The 19,777-nt window shown below is 41.2% G+C and overlaps 1 protein-coding gene across 1 annotated transcript in view; it reads left to right on the top strand.

Annotated features, from left to right (window-relative positions):
* Window positions 1-13,591, top strand: part of LOC126039439 (multiple epidermal growth factor-like domains protein 6) — a 200,792-nt gene extending 187,201 nt beyond the window's left edge. Inside the window, exons 31-38 of the mRNA XM_049802584.1 lie at window positions 4,373-4,501; window positions 5,368-5,493; window positions 6,177-6,305; window positions 8,502-8,630; window positions 8,949-9,077; window positions 9,745-9,870; window positions 12,309-12,437; window positions 13,486-13,591. Of these exons, the coding sequence (XP_049658541.1) occupies window positions 4,373-4,501; window positions 5,368-5,493; window positions 6,177-6,305; window positions 8,502-8,630; window positions 8,949-9,077; window positions 9,745-9,870; window positions 12,309-12,437; window positions 13,486-13,565 (977 nt within the window). The 3' untranslated portion in view covers window positions 13,566-13,591. The remainder of the gene's footprint in view (window positions 1-4,372; window positions 4,502-5,367; window positions 5,494-6,176; window positions 6,306-8,501; window positions 8,631-8,948; window positions 9,078-9,744; window positions 9,871-12,308; window positions 12,438-13,485) is intronic.
* The last annotated feature ends 6,186 nt before the right edge of the window (window positions 13,592-19,777 follow it).

The raw sequence follows: 19,777 nt of genomic DNA, 5'->3' as shown, positions 1-19,777 counted from the left end.
TCCCAAAATCTCTGCGTGCTCAAGTGAGGACAAATGGTTATTAGAAAACAACAAGCTTCAATTGGCAATAAATCTAACTGATTCATAAAGTCACTTAAGTTGTTGGGCCTTCCGAGGAACAATCAAATTAAAACAAATTGTTACTCTGGATTGAAAAATGGTGACTAGTGTAGAGGACAACATGCCAATTGGCCGAACGCTCCATCATAAAAAATATTCCCTGATCCACATGCTTCATGCCAGTGTTTTAGGACATCTGTGAAGTTGTTTCTGGTGGAATGTGGCAACTGATAAGAAACATATACCAAAGTATCCAATAAAGGAGACAGTTAATTACCTTATTATTTACAACTTTAATTTTGTTCTTACTCCATGGCTTGTAATAATCTTGTTTAAAAAAAAAAGCTGTTGTCTTTCAAGCTCAGTCTTTCTCTCTTTGGCAAATGCTTATTTTTCTTTCTTAGGAATCCAGTACAGCTCTGTTTGGTTTGCTTGCTTTTTTGGGTGACAATTTGGATACAAAGGCCAGCCGCAATATATGTGGCTCTAGTAAGGGTTAAACCTGTGCTTTACTCCTCGAGTAGAAATAGGAAAGAGGCTCATTTTAGAGACGGGCATTTGTATTACCATCATGTCATCACAAGTTATTCTTTTAAGTGTAAATGTAAGGATTGATTCTATCTTCCTTTGTACATCAGTTCTCACTGTAAGTGAGATTGAAATAGGGCCTTCAACATCTTGGCTAGAGCCATCTGGATCCATTATACATTAGATTATAATAAATATTACAGTAGAGCAGTAGTGGAGATCAACTATTTAACAGTATCATTTTAAAAGACTTAATCATGGTTAGCCTATTACTTTTATGTAGCAATCTTTCAGTAGTGATTACCTGTGCGTGTAGTATAGTACCAAATCTCTATAGATTATAGTAAATGTCCCTGAGCTTGCTTAGATCCTTAAGATTTAATTTCGGAATTTTAAAATTTAAAACATTAGTAATTACACTGAAGTTCTGATATAAAAGAAATTACTTACAAAATGAAATCTATGTTTCGTTGCATTCAGAGGGGATTTTGGCACGGACTTCTGTGTAGCTAGGATTAAACCTGTAGCATATGAGACATGAGCCTTCATGGCATTGTGTTCTCTTAGATTCCAAAAAACCCACAGTATCTTGCACAGCAAATTTTCACTTAACAAATACAGTTTTGTTAAATGTTTACTGGAGAGATAATGGAATGGTGGAGGTTCACAGAGAGAGAACATTTGTCTTGCATCTATGAGGAGTTTTTTTCCTATTCTCCCCTATGCCACTCTGAGCATTGCATAGACAGACACAAAACTGGAAGGAAAACAGTTTAAGTGGGAGTTATTTTTAGGTTTAGGCCAGTGGAGTGAGAGATTGTGGACCTGATTCTGAAGTGACTGTCTGATAACCAAGGACAGCTGGCGTGACTTTGGCGGGAATACTCCGTGTTCCCGCTGTCCTCACTACAGGGAGAACTGGGGCTGCTCCAGGATGAAGAAGCTTTCGATATAATATTAAAAACAGGATAGGGAGCCGCTCCCAAAGACGTGAAATGGGCTTCAGTCCAGTCAACATGTGGTTGGATGCTGCTGGAAACGGTTTCTGGCAACTATTGCTATATTTATAGTACTGTGAAAAAAGGTTCAAGAAAGTATCTATAAAAGGTGTAGTTGGCTGGGAAGTCAAATTTCCAGGAGCCAAGAGCAACGAGGCTTTCGTGTTCTCAAATTTTGGAGTGAAGAGCTGAAACAGTCTCTTGGCAGGATCCAAAGGAAGCAGACAAACTAGCAATAAGGTTCCCATCAATTGTCCATAACTCGGTGGATGGGCAGATCTACTTGAGTGGAGTTATGAATAAAAAGCAGTAAGTGGTATTGTAATGGATAAAAAGAATCCCATGCTATGTCTCTGTGACATTTACTGGGATGGGTGAACCCTGAGCCAGAAAGACCTCACCAGCTTCACCTTCAAGCTGTAGGTAACAGGATGCTTCAGAAGTGATTTTTTTGAAAATGCAGTTAATAACATCGGTAAGAAAAGCCCTAGCGTATGCAGTTGGTATGAAAAGATTTAGAAGCTCTTGGTCATGGCGAACCCACCCAAACCAGAAGGAAAAAATCAAGAAATGAGTTAGAAATCTGGCTGCTGCTCCTGCCATTCTCAGAAAGTCAGATGCACAGGAAACTCTTTAATTAGAAAATGTCTTTGTGAGATAACTGGTGGTTAGAGGCTAACCCTCTTTATAAAGGCAGAGCCTACTTAAATGGCAGGACACTGTGTAAGTTGCCCTAGCTATCTGCATAGAAGTTCTTCTGCAAAGTAGTAACAGATGAGATGGCCTTGTTAATAATCACTTGAACGTTGCAGCTGATGTGTTTGCCCTGCTTGTGCTGCTCCCTGTTGAAGCGTAATAAATAAAATGCTGCAAGGGTAAATACATTGGTAAGGAGGCAATTACTGCATCCCTTTCAGTAACGGAGCATCTCTTTCTAGTCTTGAGCTGAGGAACAACTCTGAAAGCTTTGCCAGGGAGAAGCAACATGTTTAGGAGTGTGGGAAACAGAATTAAAAAAAGAGAAAAGCCAAATTATGACTGAAAGGAAAGGGAGGAGAAAAAGAGAAACTCACTTAGAGTCCAGTTAAATCGTTGAATCTGGGTGTGTCCTTAACTTCATGTCTTGGTGGAAATGAAATGGATGTTGCAGGGCTCACTCCTTGGTGCCAGGGTTTGCACATGAAACAGATTTTCTGTACTGACAGATGGAAGCACTGATGACGAAGTATTCATTGAGAAGAAGCCGTGGTTGAGAATGGCTGGGGAGAGTATCTGCTTGTTATAAAAGTGTGTATCTGTTTAGTCCTGATGATTTGCTATCCTGGTTTGAGTGGAAGCCAATTTTCAGTTTTATTTTAAAAGGCATCCCTTTAAAGCTTCACCATAAGCTCTCCCTCTCTATTGAACAGTTCAAAAAATCCAGAGATTTCTCCAGCCACTTCAGACCATGCTTTCATGCCTTCAGAAAAGAGAGAAAATATATAAAGTTATTTATGCACAGATTGTGAGAGATCTGTTGCTTGGAGACATGTGCAAATATATATTCAACCAGATTCCCAGAGTAGCCATAGGCTTTTCTTTTGCCAGGGGAAGAGAAGGAAGGAGCAAAGAAATGGCATGCAGTGGTAGTAGCACTAGTGGAACTGTTCAGCAATGATTGCGTTGCTTTAAAAACAGCAGCTTCTCCCTTTTCACTGGAAAATTAGGAGAATAACCTGCATCTCTAGAGTTCAGTGGTGGCATGCTGGAGGCAACCCTGACACACGGAGGCACGTGCCTAGCAGCTCTGCCTAGCTCTTTTCCTCAGTGCCAGCCTCTATCACTCTAAAGAGCATCTTGAAGACATGGGCTAAGCATGGCAGATGCATTCATGTCTTTCTCATCTTGTATTCAGCTCTCCTTCAACATTAGCTGTCCAAAAAGAAACCAGAAATACTCGCTACCACCTGGAAAACCTCTTCATGGACAGCTCGTTGCCATGTAACACTGGCTCAGCAATCCATCCAGGTCTAATGTTTCTTCTGGTTATTACAAAATACAACAGCTTTGCTTTTTTCCTCCGGAGAATTTTCTGGCTTTGCATTTAAACCATCTCTCTTCTGTATCTATCTTCTGAGACGGTGTCTTCTGAAATTTCGTGTTATTGTTGCATGCATATTTTCATAGTCTTCCATCCGCAGCCCACTAGATGCGCCAGAGTAACGCTAGCTCCAGTTTGGAGGGAAGGAGTAGATTATAAAGGAAACAAACTTTCTTCAACGTTTTTAAAGGACGAGACCTGGCCCAGTATCCATAGCTGGTCAGCTAAAAAGACTGCTAAAAGGGGCAGAGTTGGCTCACGGCTTCTCACCGTCTCAGGCAAACCAGGCTGTTGCTGCCCAAAGGAAGAGGGACCAGGGCCCCATCTCTCCATCTCTGCCATAGGAGGGAAAGGGGGAACAGGTTGACTTGGAACAGAAATCCAAGAGGAAAAACCTCTGAAGAATGGGGCTCGCTTTTGTTGCTACCGTTATGTGGGAGGAATGGGAAGAGCAGGCAGAGCCAGGAGCAGTTGGACCAGGCTCGGCGGCAGCAGCGGTCGGTCTGGCTCTCCAGGGGTTTGACATTGGAAGTCAGCGCTGCCTTGCTGCCCCAAGGAGTGCCATCTACTCCTGGCCCTCTAGAAGGGAATAGAGTTAGAAAATGAAAAGCCGATTTTGGTTGAAAGCAACGAAGTGCTTATGACATGAAATGCGATGGGCCCAGTAGCAACATAGCCTAATTGCTATTTTGTTCTTTTAAAACAGGGTGTCCAAAAGGTACTTATGGTTCAAACTGCCAAACCCCTTGTAAATGCATGAATGGAGGCCAGTGCGACCCTGCGTCGGGAACTTGTGATTGCGCGCCTGGTTTCATTGGAGCCGACTGTAGTAAAAGTAAGCCAACATTCATGTTCTGCTTCTTTCAAAAAACAGCAGAGAGTATAATCTGCATAAGAGCTTGTCAGTAGAAAAACAGAAAGATCCCAGCTACCTCCTCCTTGAATTGTAAATCAGGATTCCAGCTTTGTAAAAAAATCTCTTGCAAAATATTTTCCCTCTCTTCTGCATGTGTAGAAGCAAAGACACTCATCCCAGGATTACAACCTGCTTGCCCAAATTTATTTCTAGAGCCAGCTCAGCATGAATTGCTCAAGTTCCTTCTTCCTGTCCAAAATTTCTAGGTTGAGAAATTATCTCAATATTTTGCTTCACACTATGGTGCCATTAGTTTCAATAAATGGGAAAAAGATCAAGTTTTGTCATGGCAAAACTGGTAAAGGCTCCATAGCAACCCTACTCTTACTTCTGTATTTCAGAGCTAAGTTGTGTGGCTGAAAGTCTGTGCTGTTTCCAAAGCTATGATCTCTCTGAAGTTCTCTCTCACAGAAAGGCAATGTTTTAGTTTAGTAGCCTATAGCTTTACTCTTCAGCATAGGACAGCATCAATATTAAGGAAGGAAAGACTTCTTTAGCTGGAAGGATGAGCAGCTGATATTTCAGTTGTACGTTCACCTTTTTGGTAGGAAAGCCACTAAATGTTCCGTGTGAAACCATGGATTGTATTTATAACCTCAAGTAAAGTTTCAGAGGAAGAAGCAGTCATGACTTTGGATGGATTTTGGTTTCATAGCTGTTGCTTTGAAGCATATTAGCTGGAATAAAAATGAAGCCAACTCTACCTATAAGATCCCGCCTATGTTAAAAATGAAAACTGGCATTGGATACCCAGGGTGCTTAACAAAAGTCTGTGTTTCCTTCAGCTTGCCCTGAAAACCGATACGGGAAGGACTGCACCCTGTTCTGTGCATGTGGTAAAGGTCAGTGTGACCCACAGACTGGCAAGTGTACCTGTCCTCCCGGCCAAATGGGACCCAGCTGTCAGCAAGGTAACAAAGCGGGACCCAAGGTCATCTTGTCAGTTGGTGACATGCTTAAAACCACCAGCAAATACAACTCAGCGCCAAACATTGTTTATAACTGTGTTTCCCAATGCGGTTGCTTGATAAGGTTGCGGTTTGCTGTACTCGGCCCCTGTCCCTCTCCGCTCCATCACCCCGTCTTTATCCTGCTCCCGTCTCCCATCCGCATCTCACCGCTTTGCTCCACCACACTCGGTACCATTGCGCTGGTTTCTCAGCAAAGCTGAAGTGACTCTTTTCAGAGACTGCAGTCCAAACAGAACATAAAGATGGGGAAAAGGGTAGTTTGTACCACACGACGTGAGCAGGGGGAGGATGCTGTGGAGGGATGGGGCTAAATTTAGAAGCAAGTTGCTTGAGCTGAAAAAGTGAAGGGAGAGGATTTGCTGAAGAGGAAGAGTTGAGAGATGGGACAAAGGGCAGAGAGCAAGAGGAGTAAATGTGGAGTGAAGCCAAGTGAAAAAGATATGGTGAGACAGACAGTGTTTGAATGAAACTGCTAATAAGCACAGAGTACAGTGTCCCACAGCCCTCAGGAGACACCAGGGATACTCTGTGGGAAGCATGTGTTTGTATTTATTCCCTGCCACCTTCATCCTTTTTTGGGATGCTAATTATTTTTTTTTTCAAACTTTGTTAATTCTCTGTAGTGTGTCCCCAGGGACAATATGGCTCCAACTGCCACCTGACATGTACCTGTCAGAACGGCGGTATCTGTGACCACGTGGATGGCAACTGCACTTGTGGGCTCGGCTGGACAGGACGATCATGCGAGAAAGGTAATTTTCTGCTTTGGTGATAGTGGATGTGTACATTCAAGCAGCAGTTCGCAGTGTCTACAGACCCACAAAAGGGGACAGGCTTTGCTTAAGTAGACTCCCTCCCAGCTGCGTTCATCTCTGTAGCTTCTCTCATGCAGAACTGCCCCTAGTTAGAGCTTTAGGTCTTTTTTCAGAGACAAGTTTCCTCATGAGTCCTGCTCTGTAACTCTCATAAATTCCTGTGCACGGACTCTTATTTCTTCTCCTGTCCAACTTTTGTGTTCCTTCGTTCATGGGAACATTGTTTTGTATCTTCTCTCACGTGCTCCTCCGAGGTCAGCAGAAGCCTTCATCTCCCTCCTCTCTTGTTATTCTCTTCCCTTTGACATTGGACTGCAGTTGAACTTCCCGTGTATTGACTTCCCTGCTAGTACAGTTCTGACAACATCTGTCCAAAGCAATTGAGATTGTCATGCTATGACAGCTCTCCCTTACGCAAAACAAAGCACATTTAAACAGAATAAGCTCAGTTTTCACTCCAGGAACCCTCCTGCCAGCCCAGAGTAGAGTCTTTCCAAGTCTCTCCTTCTGTTCATCTCCCAAAAGTCATTCTGCATTTCTGTGTTCCCATGTCTCTCTCTAGATAAGAGATATCTGTATAGTTGTGGACTTAAACCTTCAGGAAACCATGAGTTTACTGGTATGAAATATGAATAGTTAGTTCGGAGTAGTTAGTTCTGAGTTCACATTCAAGACAAATGTCATCGTTACGTCGTAACTCTCATGGTGCAATCCCCCCAACACACTCCCAGGCTGTCATTTACAGCCTTTCTGTCCCTGACATCTGTAGAATATCTACCTCAAACTCCATACATATTCTTACCAAGAACTAGTCGTTCTTGACGCTTTTTTTAGCAGCATTCTTCGATGCAATTGTTTCACTTTGCACCTGAGAAGACCCAGACACCCACTTTGTGCATGCGTGTGTGCAGAGAAGGAGCCAAGAGAAAAGGAATGATGCTAACTACATGGAGCCACTCACAATGTGAATACCACCGTGGACAGGCACTAAAAAAGTGCAGTTTACCAAAAACTGGCTAACTTCATGTTGTGTAGGCCACCTGTGTTCATCTCTGTTTGTCTGTTCCTTGAAATCTCTGTAACCACCCATAGGCAGCATTTGGGTTGCAAAACCTCAGTAGGGCCGTGCAGGTGTCACCACATGGAGCAGTGGATCGTGGGTGTATCTTAGAGGTGTGCTTAGAAAAAACGTCTCTGAAGTCAAGCACAGGAGGCAGACATGCTCACATCGTATAAGGGATGGTGGGTTATATCACTAGAAAGATCTTCACTGTTTATCTTTTGACAGAAATCGCTAAGCTATTGGGAAAATTGAGTCTTGATTTCCACAGCAGTGTGGGTTTGAGTGTGTTTTGACTCGAAATCAAAGGCAGCTAATCAGGCATCCTTTTTCTAGTGATTAGATATGATGTTCTTGAAAGCTCTTGTCTGACATTTGCAGTTATGAATCTGATTATTTGGACGGCCACGCTCATTTAAGTTGGTCTGCCCAGATTCAAATTATCACAGCAGTGGGAAGTTAACTTATGCAGAAGTGATGCCTAGGTTAATTATATTGGCACAGTCACTTTTGCATGACTCGGCTTTCGGTAATTTGAGAAATGTTTGGTTCTGTAAAAGCAGATATCTCATTATACATGGAAAGTCTGTTGCTATGTGTGAAAAAGAGATCCTCCGGGTTTTATTAGGAATTGGAATAGTGTGAACTCCAATGATAACACAGAGGAAGAAAAGCTTCGTGTTTTCTTTCACACTTTCTGAGTGCCTGAAAGAAAATATTGCTGTAGATAGAGAAAAAAATTTGAAGATACCATTTATGCCATTTACTATGTGGCTTTACAACGCTGACTACATGAAGAGACAAATTTAAAAAGGTAGACTATAAAAAGTACAAGGCAATTGCTGTTCAGACATCTATATAATACAAAAGATTTCTCATCAAAGCGTGTAAATACATCATAGTTGTGCAGAAATGCTGTGTCTTCATAACAAACATTCTCCTTGGCTCTGCAATTTACTGTATGGGCATCATACTTCAGCTATACAAGCTATCACGTAAGAGCTTTTCTGGGTGAGGTCAGTGATTTTGTTGTTGTTGTTGTTTGTCTTTTTCTGTCCGTGTCCTGCCAGCAGAATGTCTCCCAGGGAAGTACGGGTCCGGCTGCGGCTTGGACTGCTCGTGCCAGCACAACGGCACCTGCGACAGGTTCACGGGCTGCTGCCGATGCCCCGAGGGTTACTACGGCCACTCCTGTGAGCACAGTAAGTGGAACCACACTGGGCAGCCTCCTCCAACAGCGATGGGATGTGGGGCTTCGGAGTAGTCACGTAAACGCCTCACCGGTTCAGTTAAAATTTTTGGGGTGTCCCAGATCACCTGGCTGCTTCCAGATCGGACTAACCTGCATACCTCTGATGCTGGGGTGGTAGAAGTTTAAAAGCACATGGCATTATTAGAGTGAATGGTAAATACAATTGTTTTTGTTGGTTCCCAGGGAACGTAGCTAACAATACAGAGGATTTTAAAGAGATATATGTTTTTCTTCATAAGCTTCCTCATTTGATACTTTCATTTTTCAGGGTGTCCCTTTGGATTTTATGGGCTAAGCTGTCTTCATGCATGTGCCTGTAAAAATGGAGCGAGCTGTGATGCAGTGACAGGACAGTGCATTTGTCCATTGGGCTATCAAGGTGTCTACTGCGAGAAAGGTACTTGTACCACTCTGATGTAAAAGAAAACAAACAAACAAACAAAAAAACCAAATTAAAACCCCCTAAAACCATGTCATTACTCAAATTTTTGATTGAGAGCAACTTCTTTCATATTTTGAGCTTTATGAATATCCCAAACCACTAGATTTGGGATTGTTTACCTGTTATATAGCTGGGTGTTCTCATTTCCTTAGAAATTAACTAATCTGGTTCCAATTAACACGGTGAAAGTCCTGGTCTCCATGATGTCTTGCAGCAATGAGTTCCACATGTCGTTTATTAAAAATAAGTCCCTTTTACTGATTGTAATTTTGATTCTAAAACTCCAAATGAGATTATTAAATAGGTGCATGTCAGACCTGTTGAGTGTTATGGAATGGTCTTCTAGAGAGTTCTAATTAAAAATGAAAATAAGTGCCAGTTACATTTCTGGGACAGTTTTACAGATACCTTTGGTAGGTTAGATTAGACAAACCTGACAGAAGGAGAGTTCATATAAATATTATGCCTATTCCACTATGTTTCATTCTTCATTAAACTTGGCATTTACGCTAGCTTCAGTGGAGAGTTTATGAGCTTTCCTCTCAGATATCCTGGAAAAACTCTGGCCTAATGTACATCTTGCCATTCAAATGCACATCTAAAAAAGTGCTCTTGCTGTCAGGCTGCGACAGGGGCTGGTTTGGAGAGAGGTGCCGGCACCGGTGCGACTGTGGAGGAGCTCCTTGTGATCCAGAGACCGGGAAGTGCCTTTGCCCACCTGGGAAGACTGGAGACAAATGTGGCGTTGGTAAGGGTAATATTTCCTAAGGGCTGGGCTATGTATCGTTAAACCAATATGACCTGTTGGTCTAAGCATAACTGTGAAAGGACATTTACCGGTATCCAAGAGCACATTGTTTGTAGCAAATTACTCTTACGGGTTATCAACAGCTTTATCAACAGGCTGTACCTCTTGATTTAATCAATATTTAGACTGATACACTGATAGGAAAACTGTTTATGGGTCAGCTGTAAAATGTCATTCTCCCTGAGTTTTGGAGAACGTACGCTGGTGAAGAATATACCAAGAAGCCCATGGTTTTCCAGACGTAGCTGGGAAGACTCCAGAGGGTGCAAATGGGCATGAAGGGATACAATTGCTGTGTGTCTTGTCATGCGGACATTTGTGACCCTTTTGAGACCAATGCAAAAGTAAATCCAGCTCTGGGTTTGCTTCACCGGGAAGGAGGGCAGAATCCCTGCGGATGAGGGTAGCGGAGCTGCAGCAGCTATGCCTGCCTCTGGGGTTCAGCAGTAGTCCAGGAACATTTAATCCAAATAAAATTCCCTCATTTGCAGCACAGGCACTTGGGCTGTGTGTTTGGGGAAATGATTGGCCCATGAGAACAGAATTATTTTGTAACAAGGGTATAAAAATAGGTGAGAAAATTCTCCTGTAGGGAAAACCAGTCCTACCGCTGTAGCCTGATGAGATGGTTGCAGGGCTGAGAGGCAGCAATGGCAGGCAAGATTCCTGAGCCAGAGTCTGATCACAGTTATGACAGAGTAAATTTAGAGTTTAGGGTAATCACTGGAGTAAGGAATTGCAGTGGTTTAAACAAGTGTAAGAAGAGATTTGTGATCCTAATGCTGTGGCAAATAAGATAAAAGGAGTGAGCATCCATGTGCTACTATTGGAGGTTCCCATCAGGAACCATAATCCTCCTGAGCCCCCGAATCACAGTGGAGGAATATTATTTCTCCTTTTGTTCTAGGACAGAGCAGGAAACAGCTTTAAACAGCCTGTTATTAATGCAAAGTAATTGATGGGAGCTTAAGTGTTAGGGCAACCTGCAAAACTAAAATGGAAAATTATTTGCTTCCCTCTCTGCACTGTCCTGTGGTCAAAAAGCGAAGCCACCCAGTCTGCAGGCACTGGTGCAATGGGGTACATCAGCCACCCCTGCAGCAAGCACGGCGTTGGGCATCCAGGGGCCTTTCCAGCGAAATTTTAGGCAGAAGTGGAACACAAGGGGGAAGCTCAGCACCAAAAATGTAAACGGAGGTTTTGCTTCTTGCAAACTCTAGGAGTCATTTTTATTTTTCTTAAACCAGCTAGGGTAGCCCCCATCCATGAAAAGCTGTTATGGGGTAGGTTTTATTTGCATTTTTATTTTCAATTAGGCTCAGTTCATCTGTGATATAACTGTGAGCAGCTGTGACTGTGCAGCAGCCATAAAGATAAAAGGCCTGATTTTAATTTGAACTCTGGTAAAGCACCCATTAAACAGGCAAAATGTTAATTAAAAAAAAAAAAAGAGAGAGAATATAACAGACTTTTATGGGTGCTCTTTTTCTGTAGTAAATTAACATTGCAGACTTTCAAACAGATGTCTTAAATACACATTGTTATTAACATGAAAATGTGGTATTACATAAATGAAAATCAGGTCCAGAGGTGTTTGAGGAGACCTTTTCTCATAACATTTCCTAATTGAAAAGGCCAAGCTCTGAGCGCACAGGGAGAGTTCTCCCACGTGTTGGGGCTGCAGCTGATGCAGGGCTCGGCAACACTTTTATTTACCTAAACGGTGCTTGTGTGAGAAAGCAAGCGCCTTCATTATTTACAGTATTCTCTAGCAAGGTGAGGGAGAGAGGGCTTTTGTTTACAGTGTATTTAGCACCTTGCCTTGTGACCTGCTGCTAACTTTTCCTTCCTGCCGTACTCTGCATTAAAAAATTGCAGTGAGGTATGAAATGTATTTGTGTTTGGGAGTGAGACATTTTGCGAGTTTAATTTGTCAGGAGGCAGCAGAATTGCACAGTCGGAGTAAGATGTAAGAGTATATATAAAATGGATTAATTTTCAATTTCACATTATTTGAGTGAAGGCTCTCTGCTGGTGCACGCAGACAGCAAAGCTGTGCAGTGGAGAGCTGCAGAAGATAGTGTGGATCCAGGATGCTGACTGTAACTTTCCTGAGCAGATCCCAAGATCTTTTCTGTTGGGCTCTCAACCCCTGTTTTTACACCAGTCATGGTTTCCATTCTGGGAACTTCTTTAGGACAGCTGGGCTACAGTTTGGGCAGACCATGCGGTAGATGAAACTTGAGGACTGCAAGGCTTTCCAAAATGTCATGTTTTAATGTTAACAGATGTAGGTGTCTGAGCAGCTTCCTGATCCCGGGGAACAGGGAAACTACTAGGGAGCGTTCACCCTTTTCCAAATGCTTCTGTCCTTCCAGAATGCAGGTCAGACCAGTACGGCCCCGACTGCTCCCTGCGATGCCAGTGTGCCAGCAAATCCCAGTGCAATCCCTACAACGGGAACTGCGTATGCCCAGCCACGTGGATGGGGCCAACCTGCAAAGAAGGTAACACAAGCTGGAGATGTGCAGCCTTTCTTAGTTGAAGAAATCATGCATCGACTATGGTGGTGGTCGGTGGACCGTTTGGACGGGAGTGTCAACCCATCACGCAAACATGGTGCTCAGCAGCAGCCACCACAGTTTCTGCATCGGGCTGTGTGAGGCAGAAGCTGTTCTGCATTTCCACCTCTGGTGAAAAACTCAGAGCCTGTGATAGCAGCAGCTTTGCTTGGAAGGGTTACGTTTGGTGTGTGCTGTCCTCCTAAATGTCTAGGCGCCTGATGGTGCAAATGCCAGCAGACAAATGCAAATGCCAGGAGTCGTTCCAGGTGGTTGTGAGGTCTTGGCCAAGCTGAACTGACTCAGTGCAGTGATTTCCCCTCAGAGCAGGCTGCGGGGATCTTGCACAGCCTGCTCAAGGATTCCCGAGTCTGCCTCCAGCACAGCTGTGCCGGAGAGCGATACACTCTTCTATGCCTGCCAGTATGAAATCTTGCCTGAAATAGTTGATATCCACAGCCTCTGTAAGGTGAATAAGGAGGTTTACTTGCTGTACGTGCCATCATGTTCTCTTACTTTTTGTAGAGGTGTCAGGTCTTGAAGAGCATGGTGAGATGTGATAAGCCAGACAAGTAGATAAAAGATTGGAAAATAGATTTGGATTGATTTGTGAGGGTGCTAAAGCACTTATCGCACTATCATCACAAAAAGGTTTGGTGTTGGTTTTTTTTTTTATTTAGATAATTTTTCCTCATAATGAGATATAGTACTGAGTGAAAGTTGCCTCCCACTTGTAGACTAATCACCAACTGGCTTGATGGTGATACCATACGATTCTGCATTTAGTTTAGGAAACTCTTTGGGAACCTTCCAGAGGTGTTTTATTGTTTTGCCTGCTCTCTGCCTCTGTGAGGAGGTCAGTGTAACTTAGTCCTCTACCTTCTTTTGAAGAATACAATTTATTGAGTTATTTAAGTGTAAATTGTATAATCTATATAATATTTCAGTATTATGTTATATAGACCTGAAACCGTGTTTCTACTTAATTCTCTAGGTGGCCCTCCAAAGCTTCCTTTTTATGAAGAACAAACTCAAGAAAGAGGGAATATTTTTCCAAGAGCTCTACAACAGTAACATTTGGACTAATAAATGAACTGTTTTATATGCACAGACGGTATTTGAATTTGGATATGAAAACAGCTATTCAATTCAGCTTGAATTGTACTGAAGTATTCACACTTCTTATGGAAGACTACAGAGGCCATTTAGTAGCTGGATCCTTTTAAAAAGTTGAATCTGTTTCATGTATTTATTCCTAGCTCTTACCCCTCCATTAATCTGCTCTGGACATTCTTTCTGATATATAATATAATTCATTGTTTGAAAGCTTGGACATGTTTTTAATAAGGCCAGCTCCAAAGAGTATCAGGCTAAGCAGTACGTAACATATCAATGTGCAGTGAGCCACACCACGTATAAGTGGCTTTCTGAACCTGCTTGACAACCAGCATGAAGTTTAATGAGCATTTCACAGATTATGAAGGCAATATGGATTCACTGCAAAACCACATTGCACAGAAACTAGTGAGATTCACCACATTAATTCCTCTTTGAAGAACATTGTGTGCTCTAGGAAAGCATTCAGTCTAATTTTAAACTTGCAACTGAAGAAGAATCCACCACAGTCCTCGATAAGTTTTTAATTAATTTAAGAATATGTACCGCATTGCCAGTGTGGATTGACTGATTGGAAGGTCTCCATCTATATCTTGCTTATGTCTCAAACCATCTTCCAAAGAGCATGGTGTCATCTGTCACGCTTTTGTGGCTTTCTGTGTTCTCCCATCTTGTCAGCTGAGTTTCTCGGTGGTTTGTTGAGTCAAACTGCGCAGCAGTTCTCACCAACAGTACCTGCTAACGCAGAAAAGAGTTTTATCTTGGATAGAGGAAGCAGATAGTAAGCAAGGATAGAAGTTTAAAGATAATCTCTGTGTTCTTTATATAAAGGATTATAATGTGCTTTTACTGCACAATACTTTGATTAAGTCAGCTTTAAAAAGCCCTGATACAATTCAACAGCTGCTGTTGGTCACTTAATATAACAAAGACATTTTGGTGCTATTTTGTCTTTTTAGACAGGTTGTTCTTTAATATAGGACTATGTCATAATAAAGAAATAATGTTCTTTATTTTAATGTTCTGAGTTAACCAGACTAAAAGATTTCAGAGTACCTCTTTATACCTCTCTTTAGGTTAGGAGTTACAAAATCTATGTAGTAACAACCTCTTGAGTCTTACTATATCAAAAGCGCACCTATTAAAGGGTGTCAGGACCATGGGCTCAGCAGACGTGGTAGTACAGGCAGTTCCAGGTCTTCTGTCCACACTACCATTCACACACCATAACGAACTGCAACTCTGCAAGAGAAGGTTTTTGTCTTAGAAGAGACAAAGTGACAATAATTGGTGTTAACTGTGATTTTTAAAGATGATGTTTGTTGTTGCAGTTGGATAATGAGTAGGCGAAGTAACAGTTTTAACCCATGGTTCACCTCAGGTCTTAAACACATCTGTAGTCATTAACTGTCCAGTACGAAGCCCGCAAAGCTTGCTCACCTGGGAGTTTAATTCAAACCGTGATCTACAGGAAGCAATACAGGTTTGGTAGGTATTTTTCAAGCTTCATGGAAGTCTTATTGTTGTTATTCATTACTTCATCGGTATTGAAAGTCATCCAAAACACAGTAAAGATATTTGTGAATGTGTCAAAATTAATTAACCAACTGTGCTTTCAGCCAGAAAATCACAGGGGATGATGCTAATCCCTTGTCGTTTCTTCTTTAGAGCTCTATAAATGTCGCTGGAAAGTTTACTCAATGTAAATGTGGCAAAATTGTTGTCCCAAAACTAGTCAGAAGTGTGTGGCGTTCTGCAGGGCTTTACTGTCAGCTGTGACATTTTAAATGTTCTTTTGGAGATGTGATGGCCTGGGTCCGATCCTGCAGTTATGTGAATTTGGGGTGATTTCACTGAACCGGAACTGATAAGGTAACTCTTGTGTGAGACAGTTAGATATAATCTTAGAAAGTGCTGCAGAAGTACGATCCAAGTTAAGCAATTGACTTGTTTTGATCTTAACTATGTATTGACCGCAGAGCCAAACTACAGGAGTAATCCAAGGGTCACATTATATTCAAGATTTTTCATAGAATCATGGAGTAAGTTAAGTCGTAAGAGACCTCTCAAAGTCCAGGCTTCTCTTCAAAGCCTGGTCAACTTCAAAGTTAAATGGCGTTGCTCAGAGATTCTTCCAGTTGAGTTCTGAATATCTCCAAGGATGGAGATCCCACCACCTCTTTGAGCTCTTGTCCCAGTGAAAATGTCATGCTCGCTTTTTTTTTTTCCTGGTTTCTAATCAGAATTTCCTAAGTTTCAACTTTGGTCCGCTGCTTCTCATCCTTTCAGTGTGCATCTCTGAGAAGTGTTTGGCTTCATCTCATCTACAGCCCCCATGGGGTAGTTGAAGACAGCAGCAATACCTCCCCTCGGTCTTCTCTTCTGAAGACTGAGCAAACCCTGCTCCCTCAGCCCCAACTGTGTCAGCCCCCACTATCTCGGTGACCCTCCACTCTCCCTGTTCCAGTACATCGGACATTTCAGTTTAGGGAAAGACGCCCGATGACTGGTATGGTTACTCAGCAGCTAATACATAAAACCCAAGAACTTATATTTTGCTGTTTGACAGCACTTTATAAAATGTACTGGTTTTTTCTTATCTCTGTATACTGATAGGTGATTAGAGCAGCTAATCAAAGGGGAAGCCTTTCTCAAGCCATATTATTTACACCTATGTATACTTGTTTACATTTTCCACAGTACCTTGGTAATAGAATTGTAAATATGTAGTATAAAGGAAATAAAAGATTTTTGTATTAAGTAATTTTAAAGAATGTCACAATTTTAGGTACATGATGAAACACATATTTTAAGTGACTGATACTGAGCCTGTGCCAATGAATTAGAGGCCCAAGTAGATCTGCCTGGGAAATATTTCAGCAAACTTTTTTTTTTAAATCCAAAAATGCCACTTCATACAAAACCGTTCACATGCAATAGTCTTTTTTATGCATTCCTCCTTCAGAATACTTCTTAGCTTCTTTAGGCTATTGCCTTGGGGAAAGAAGTTCACTTCAGTGCCACTAAACAGATCATATGACCTTGTTCCAAAACAAAGTACCATCATATAAAGGTAAAAAGTGAAATATTTCATATTAAAAGATTACTTTAGATGGGGTGGTTTTGAGTGTCTTTTCTTGATTCTCTACTTGTGAAGGTTTTCACTTTTTTCACAAGGCAGGGAAAATGTTTACAGGATGTTGTTTTCTAGAAGAAGGGCCAAAACTTTATGTCATTAGCTATTAATTAAGGAAGTTTACTTGCTTGTGATGCCATTAATATGTTTTGATGCTGCTCCTTACTGCAGATTAACAAATTTACCTAATTCTGTGCCTACAAAATGGTCTTTATTAGACAGCATGTACTTTTTAATGGAAAAGCTACTAACTTAGTTTTCCCGGAGACTGATTTTGTGGCAAGTGAGTTTAATTACTACTAAAATAATATAACTCTGCTTACTTGCTTTGTCTGATTCCAGTGAAAAACTGTCAGTCCTGAACATAGCACTGGAGCTTGTTGAAAATGAAAGTGAAAACTTCAGTGAAAATGGCTTTTATATTTAAATTTATGTCCATCTTCCACTTGGTAAATGCCTCTCTTGGCTCTCCATTTCCCAGAAGACTGAAGTTAATTATGCTTTCTTGAAAAGAGTGCTCTGTGTATTCCACTGCAACACACTTGCGTGCACAGATAACTCCTTTCAGAAAGACATTTAAATTACTTTGGCCATGCAGTTTCTGTGCCAAATCCCACTCTCTTACCTTGTTGTATATTCCAGATAACTTCAGTTTGAGAAGAGTGGAAATGAGTTGAGTGTAACTCAGTGGGTCCAGCAGAATCTTACTCAATGTGAGTTCACGAAACCAGAACATGTTTTAAGTTAGACTTCAGTATTTATAACACTATCCTCATAGGAAAACAATCAGAATTTTAAAAATTCCCTGCTTTCCCTGCCAAAAATTATTATTCTACTTTTATCCTTTTTATGTTGAAGAACTATAGCTATTAAAGTTTGCCCAGATTTCTTGCCAACCATATTATTTTGATTGGCTGCAGGTTTCTGTTTGTGTAAGTAATAACCATCATAGTATTAGGAGCTGCCAACGGGACAAACATGGAAATTATACCTTTATGTCCTTCCCAGAAGAGCCAAAGACACTTTTTGGAGCCATGGTGGCTTCATACTGTTGATCTAACAGTGACAAATGACATTTCTGTTAGAATTTAGCTTCTTATCAGAGCAAAGAAAAGCTTAGGAAGAGTCCTTGAGAGAACTGGTGAACGAAGAAACCTCCATCCTCCCATCCTTGTGTTAATTTTTTTTCTAGTTAGGCTAGAAACCTTCTCAGTCCCCGGTTCTTGAAGGACTTTTCCTGCACGTCAACCTGTGGCTGACTGCAGCAGCTCTGTGCATGAGCTGCGACTGCCCAATAATTCTTTTGTGGAGTCAAAGCTTTAAATTCTAACACTGTGTAAAGCAATTTCTAGGAGTAAACACCATATCTCAGACTTGTAGAGCATAAATTGTTTATTCTGTTCTTTTTATTGCTTTTAATAAGCACTTGCATAGCAATATTATGTCTTTGTGAATTTGTAATCCCTCTTCAAAGAATATGTGGGATGTATCTCAAAACTGTACTGTACTTTCTGTTGTACACGTATCATAGCAAAAGGATGCTGACTTTTTTATATAAACATATTATTAAAACTTGTTCTTGTTTTCTCCTCATTGATAGCCTTGAAGCAGTAGGCTCGTGTTGCGGATGAAACTTTATTCTGTTGAACTAATTCGCATTCAGAGCAAACACGTGAGTTCACACCTGCTTTTAGTAGTTTGTATAGAATAAATAATGGCCTATACGTAAATGGGTTTATATACAATCCCTGACCAGAGCAACTTGTCCAGTGACCAAGCCTGATAAATAGAGGTTTCTGGCACTCAGACTCCAGAGTATTAGAAATATTCAAAACACAGCATAAATCTTGCTGGAAGAGGATGGTTATGAAGTGTAACGTTTCTGGAAGACTTGGGCATGAAGCACTTTGAAAGCATTCGAAACTGCACACCTGCGGGCTTCCATCAGCCTTCTTGGATGCTTCCCAGAGCCTAATACTTGCCGAATAAATAGCTCGGTTCACCTTAAGGGTATTGTCTTCTCACATTGGCAGGAGCTAAAGGAACACGTGTGCCTGTTTAATGCCAAATAATGCAATAAGTGTGTGCTGGTTAATTGGAAGTAGCATGCTAAATTGAATTCAAAATGTGTAACAAAGGGGGGATAGTATATCAAGCTGTCAGAGAAAAAGAAGACAGATATGGCTAGCTAGCTTCTGGGAGAACAGCTCTACAGGCTTGGACTTATTTTTAAGTTTTAGAGCAAACATTTTAAATTAAGCTCTGTAGTACTGCAGGATTTTGTCGTGTGTGATTTACTTCACTTTTCATAGAGTTTTCAACAAGGAGTAGAATAATTAAGTTCATTTGGTTTGTCATCTTTTTAACATATGTTATAAAGATAGTTCTATAATCATTGCAACCTATTCAATAATTTCTTTGTTAGAAGCAATATTTAAACTATTCAAAGAAATTGTTGATGTTATTGCACTAACCTTTCAGTCCCTATGATTGCTATTAATAGCTGATCAAAAGGTAGACATGGGAATATTAAACCATAATATTCTCTATTTACGCAGAGTTAGCGTTGATCTATGTCTTAAACCTGTAAAACAGCCACATCTCTGCACCACTCGAAATGTTCATGTATGCCTGCAATAGATATATGGCACCAGAAAAAGCGTGATCTTGTGACTGTGATCCAGAAAGCACTGCTCCATGGTATGGTGCCCTCAGCATCCTCAGACGCTGTTAAACCAGGCTGAGGCCAGCACTGCTTATCTCTTCTTTTAGTCAGCACTAAAAGTTCACAGGGTGCTAATATTCTGTATACACACAGTAAAAGAACCAAACCTGTCCAAAGCCCATGAATGGTTTAAAAATGACCTAAAAATTCTATATGATAAGCTGCTGTTTTGTTGATTCCTTCAAGCATGGTGGTTAAAAAAAATACAACTCAGTCGTGTTGTTTTATATATGAATAAAGATGTCAGCAACTAGTCATCTAACTGTCCATGCCATTTGGCAGTATCTAGCTTCCTTTTCAGTAATAGCT

Source organism: Accipiter gentilis, chromosome 6, assembly GCF_929443795.1.
Source record: "Accipiter gentilis chromosome 6, bAccGen1.1, whole genome shotgun sequence".
NCBI lineage: Eukaryota > Metazoa > Chordata > Aves > Accipitriformes > Accipitridae > Astur > Astur gentilis.
Note: the sequence above shows the minus strand (reverse complement) of the source record. Positions and strands in the feature narration are given on the sequence as shown.